At 36.3% G+C, this 6169-nt stretch overlaps 1 protein-coding gene across 2 annotated transcripts in view; it reads right to left on the minus strand.

The window, feature by feature from the left end:
- Positions 1-3704: 3704 nt before the first annotated feature.
- The window catches only part of TMEM59 (transmembrane protein 59), an 11308-nt gene continuing 8843 nt past the window's right edge, over positions 3705-6169 (minus strand). For both annotated transcript variants that reach the window (XM_044430280.1, XM_044430279.1), the window contains exon 8: positions 3705-6061. In XM_044430280.1, the coding sequence (XP_044286215.1) occupies positions 5909-6061 (153 nt within the window). In that variant the 3' untranslated portion in view covers positions 3705-5908. The remainder of the gene's footprint in view (positions 6062-6169) is intronic.

Here is a 6169-nt window from a genome sequence, read left to right on the forward strand (position 1 = left end):
TTGATGCGGCCCAGCCTCACCCAGACTCTACTTCCAGCAGCCCCCAGGTAAGTTGAGTTTGAGACCCCTGTCCTAGATCTTCATACTTCAAATAGATCTTTCAATATTTGACATGTTGAAAGCAGTGTGGAAATTACTCCAGTAATCAGTCAGGCTAACAACAACAACAGGTGAAAGTGACTGACCTGGTGTACGCGGAGGAATACCACGTGTGACAACTAAAGCAATGGCAGCAGCAATGGTACCAAGGATAGTAAGACTGATGGCAGACACACAGATGCATCGTCGAGTACAAGGGAAACAAGCAGGAGAGCAACACTTGCAGCTGTCTTGGAGGTCATGCACACCACCTGTCACCAAGAAAGGATTTAAAAGAATTCAGCTGTAGTACAACACATTTGGAGGGAAACAGTTTGGGGAAAACGAAACTTGAATATACGTGTGGTGTGAAAGATAGAAGATACATAGGAAGAAATGAAACAAGTTGATTAGAAGTGGCATTATTTTGCATTTAATCTCCCTCCTCCCTTTCTCTACTCTTATTGTACATCCATATATGCCATCAATTATTTATTGCTTGCTTGCCCCACCATTCCAACATATTTTTAAAAATTATTTATTTATTTATGAGAACAATCCAGCAGATGCTACAACTAAAATTGCAGTGCTTTGGCTATTTGCTAGTATACAAATGTAATAAAGAACAATTTATTACACTGTTATGCAAAAACCATGTCTGTGTCCCAAATTTCACAGTATATGTTTTCTAACTACAGAACACAGTCTGTTAGGTAACACTCCTGAATGATCTAAAAGCATTCTTGTTTCTAACAATGTTGTACACTACTGAAAACTAAACAACTTTCAGATCAAAACTATAGAAACACCAACTGACAATTAGAATATATATTACACATATTTTAAGAGGTTTCTGTTGTTCCCTTTTTGGAAACTTCCGTGTATTCAAAGCAGCATCCATAATCTTGAATTAAGTAGTGGGGCTACTAATTACCTCTCTCAGCAGTGAAGAGCGAGTTTGCTGAGCCGAATGAAGTTGCATCGAAATTCTATAACGAAAAGAAATAAAATGCATAACTTATTAAATGATAGGAGCCATTTATCATATTTGTGTATGTTTTAAGTATATTGCATGCCTACTTTCAGAAACATAGGCACATCACCAAGAGAAGATTTCATCAAAAGTATGCGTTTCCCTATTGGCAACATATATAAAGATAAAATTGGAGCATTCACTGTATTTTGCCTATAGTTAGTTTACAGGAAGCCACAAAGGTTTGCCATTTAAATCCAATAACAATTATGATTAAAGTAACATTTACAAACATTTTTCTAAGGGGTTAGATAATACCTGAGGATATGTTCTGTTCATTTTTCCCACAGAGTGCCACAGGATGTCAAATTATAAGTAGGAATTCTGATCTTTTGTCCATCAGCATTCGAACTGTACTACTAGGTATCAGAACAGGAACTAGATTCAGCTGCCTTTTTATTAGGAGACAAAACCACTAAAACATTCCTGGGTGGTGTTACCTGGTTACTAGGAAAAACAGAGGTAAGAAGAAGAGAGTCATTCTAATCCCAGTCATACCTATGGAAAAAGGAAGTGAACATAGAAACAAAAATCTCTCACCCTGTAGCTTTCATCAGACAAATGATGAAGTAATTAGAAGTGACACCCAACTGCAGTGCACATAGTTACCTTCACACATAGGCAGTACTAGCAGCAATATCTCTGGCACCACCATTTGCAGATATACTACAGGCAAGAAGAATGCTGCTTCAGAGTCTTAAGATAATGATGTCAGATTATTTTATTTGGTCTAAAAAAGCTTTCCTTTTGGTTTGTTCTCAAAGCTACTAATCAGAATTAGAAAATGTTCCATTTTAAAATCATAATGCAAAGCCCCCTTTAAGTTAAATTAGCTTTTAAAAATCTTTCACTTTTGCGCACTCACAAAAAAATAAATTTATTCCATGCTCTTTTCTTAAGCAACTGAGTCTAGAATTCTGGAGGGAAAACCCTGTTCTTAAGTGACTGAGGTAACAATTTGTCCAATTGTTAAACTGGATCACTATTACAGTGTTTAAACTGGTAATATAAGAAGATTCTACCCTTTTCAGAGCTTTCCCAAGAGCGTGAACAAAAAGATACTTAATATGTATTAAGAAATAACTAACCTATCTTTTACTTTTGTGATCACAAGCCCATGAAATGTGGCTCTTTCTTGCAGCTGTTTTGTCAATGTTGAGAAATTGAAAATGAAATTCATGAAATGGCACAAACAGATCACAGATTTCTGCAAGGGACTAGCATGAAGACAGCTTCAGGAAACACCACAGATCACGTAAGATGAAGTTAGAGGCCATGTGGTTGTCTATCCTGAGAAACCAGTCTGGGATGGGACATATTCTCATTAGGTTTGAAGAAAACCTCACTGTCAGAGAAATACAACAGTGGAACCAGCTGCCTAGAGAGGTGGTAGACTCTCCCAGACTAGAGACATTCAAATAGAAACTGGGCAGCCATTTGAGTGGGATGGTGTAACATGGTGCCCTGCAGCAGCAGGGGCTTGGACCCACTGGCCTTCATGGCCCCTTTCAACTCTACTTTTCTATGATTCTATGAAAAATGTAACCTCTTTTGTCTTGAATAATGATTTAAGTAATCTTAAGCCATTTTCTTGACATGGGATCTTAACTTCATAACTCCCTCCACACTCCCAAATTTTCATAAAGTATTTTCTGTACACACAGTTTCACTGTCAAATCTATCTAAAACTAAGGGCACAATCCTATGTTGCTTGGATAGCCACACAAAAATTAAAATTCCAGCCCTGCCTTTGTAGCTGGCATTGATGCTTCCAAGTTGACTGCAGTGCTGAAGTTGCAAGGCTCTGCCAGGAGAGGAGAAATCCTGGAGTTACCAAACCCTCCCTCCTCATGAGTAGGTATACAACACTGAGATGGCCATAATCAGCCATGTAAGTGCTTGGGGCAGAGGGGGAGAAGAGACGCACAAAAATAACTTTTGTCTCCACAATCCTTCTGCCCATCTTTGGAAACTTGTAGTCCTCCAAATTCAAAGGGTTACAGGCAGCCACATTGAATGGCAGCCTAAAGTATCTAGTTCGAAGTAAAGCTTGAATGGAAACCTGTATTTTATTCTATATTAAATTTAGCAGGCAAAACTTGTCAGATATTACCTTCCAATATTCAGTGTATAAGGGGTTGAGTCTGAGCCATGCCAGTAGTACTGAGTAAGGCATTAAAATAGTTTTCTGAGATATTAAATGCTATTAATAAATCAAGTATCTTCATTATTACATTATGCTTTATTGATCTAGCAAAGCTAGATCAAAACAATTCAATAGTGTCAAGTGCAGCTTGGGACATGTGACATTTTATACTATTGTACTTGTGTCTTCTTTGTAGAAACTGTATAGGTACAAACACTTCCACCATGCAGGCACTGGTGCTATAATCCAATACCAAATATGAAGGGCATTCTTCAACGAGTTGGCCTGAATTACAGCAGAAAATAGCTTACAGAACTGATTCCAAGAGCAATAAGGACATAACTTTGTCATACTGACAGAGTTTAAGAACTGCTAACGGGAGACATGGTTTCTCCCAGTAAAAAAGTAGCAAAGAAAGTTTTAATATTGTAAGAACTGGGAGACTGGTTCTTTCAGCCAAGAATTTATTTTAGAACATTGAATAGAGTTTTGTTCAAGTTTGTCATAGTGAGCGAAAACTCCAGTAACAGCAATCATAACCATGAAGAATCTGCACTTCCAAATAGTCAGTCTAGTGACAATATAATTTCAGGCTCCAAATACAAATTTAAGTTCATTTAATTTTCCTGTACTTAAGTCTGGGCATTTTCCATAAACAGAGGCAGATACATTATACAAATTATATTTGGAATGTTAAAGAAGTTTGTAATTTAAAGCAGCTACAGGTGGAGTCATCAATGTGTAAGTGTGATAGCCTTTCAGTACTGCAAGCTAAAAAATAAGACAATTGACAGAAATGAGCATACAACAGAAAGATGTTGCAGAAGCTGATTTAAAGCAACCATCTCACTAGTTGAATTGGAAGGTCAGTGGTGTCACCCTCAAAATGAGGGTGATTTTTAAACTTTATAAAGTGTACTGTAAACTAGACAGAGGATTAGCAACATTATTTGCTTTATTGTTCTTGCAAATTAACTATATTAGGCTCATATTAATCAATGCTAATTCAGTTTTTAGACAGAAAAGCCCATTATTTATCACCACTAAATTACAGAATCATAAAATGTTATACTGCACGTATGCATAGATACTCACAAAATGGTGACATTTAGAAAGAATGGCATTTTGTTCAGATTTTGACGGCATGTCCCTTCACCAGAGAGCCACCATAGTTGCTGCTTATGTTTTTCTTTTTTATTTATAGAATGAAGATATAAGGGTGAGCAGTTCAATAGACTGGATTGAGATGTTTTGTCTTCTCCAAAAGGTTTTTACTCAATACCAAGGACCTATCAAAGATTTTATAAGCACTTGTGCATATTACTGGACAAATTTCATATGCAATATATTTTAATGCATACAATTATACTGAAAAACAAATAAAGGAAACAGGAACTTGAAAGCTCCTTGGCAAGTACTTATTTACAGAATTGCATTTGGCAGAACATTTTCTAATTGGTCATACATCTCAACAAATCTTCTATTTAATAAAGTACATTTAAAAAAGAAAGCCATGTCCAGGGGGTGGTGGAAAATGTAAATAGTGCCTTGGTAAGTAAGTAGCAGAAAATCATGGTTTCCTATTAAAAGAATGAGCCAAAGCCAACTGGATGCATGCATGTTCCCTTCCCTTACACATACCAGAGGAAGAGACTGTTAGGTTTTGTCTTTCATATCTAAATTTTAACTATGTATTTCCTGTAATAGCTGAAGTCCAGAACTGTGGTTTGGTTCAACCATGGTTAGTGAGGGAAAGAATCAATTAGTCTGAACATCACTGGAAATTAATCTTGGTTTAAACAGAAGACAGAAACTTTTGATTTCCTTCTCTGGCAAGCAATAATGCAGGGAGGAAGGTATGTACGAACCTGAAAGTTTGCCATGGCTCATTGTCATAATGCTCTTGATTTCTTGTTACATATGAATTAAGCTCATGCTGAATACTGCCCAGACTGCAGTCAGTTAAATGCTAGAATAGAAAATTTGTTCAAAGGTTATTTGCCTCTTCAAGAGCTTTCTAAAAGTGGGAAACTCTGTGACAAACACGACAAATGTCAAGCCAGGCTAGTTTAAGGAAAACAATACAATCTGAACAGCTATTCTAGAACACAATACAGAAAGAAATCCTAATTTATATATTTTTTAAATTAAAGTTTTATTTCTGGCCCACTCTGCTTTAAGGCCCGAAATTAGCATTGAATTAAACAGAAATAGATCTTTATTGGTGAAAACAATTTAAAGTACCATGAGTTTTGTAATCAGCTCAACATGTTAGTTTAATTTATCCACATCTAAAAACAACTTAAAAGGCATCTTCAACCAAAAATTCCTTACAATTTTTGAAATAGATTCCAAATATACATTCTGACAGATGTTTATAATATGCAAATACCTTAACCTCAACATATAAACAATAGCAGGGATTTTGGTAGGCAAAAAATGCAGCAAGTGCAGTGCAAGTCCCACCTGCTCAATACAATTTCTTCCACTAGTGAAAAAGACTGAACGTCATGACAGTACAACCTTCATTGATTCAGCAACTTTATTTGATTCTCAATACTGACCTCCCCACAAGCCCCTTCATTGGAAAAAGTCACCAAAGTTAATAATAGAAGTCTTAGAATTTAGTCTAATGCATTCATTTTTAAAATCTATATTGCTGACTGAGACAAATTCACTTTTGTAGGCAGAGGTCCTGCTTCTTGTTCATCAGCCTTGCATTTCACTACCATGAGGGCAGAAGGTGGATATCGGTTCAGTTTTTGTTCATTCATGTATTCCATGTCTCCATAGATACTCAGCTTCTAGAATAATAATAATATTGAGTAGTATTAGATGTGGACCATTTTAGACATTACTTTTTGTTCCTATACACCTTGGTGCTTAGGTACTAAAATTTCAATCCTAAGCAT

The sequence above is a fragment of the Varanus komodoensis genome, unplaced genomic scaffold (genome assembly GCF_004798865.1).
Source record: "Varanus komodoensis strain SLA01 unplaced genomic scaffold, ASM479886v1 scaffold20_1, whole genome shotgun sequence".
Classification (NCBI taxonomy): Eukaryota; Metazoa; Chordata; class Lepidosauria; order Squamata; family Varanidae; genus Varanus; species Varanus komodoensis.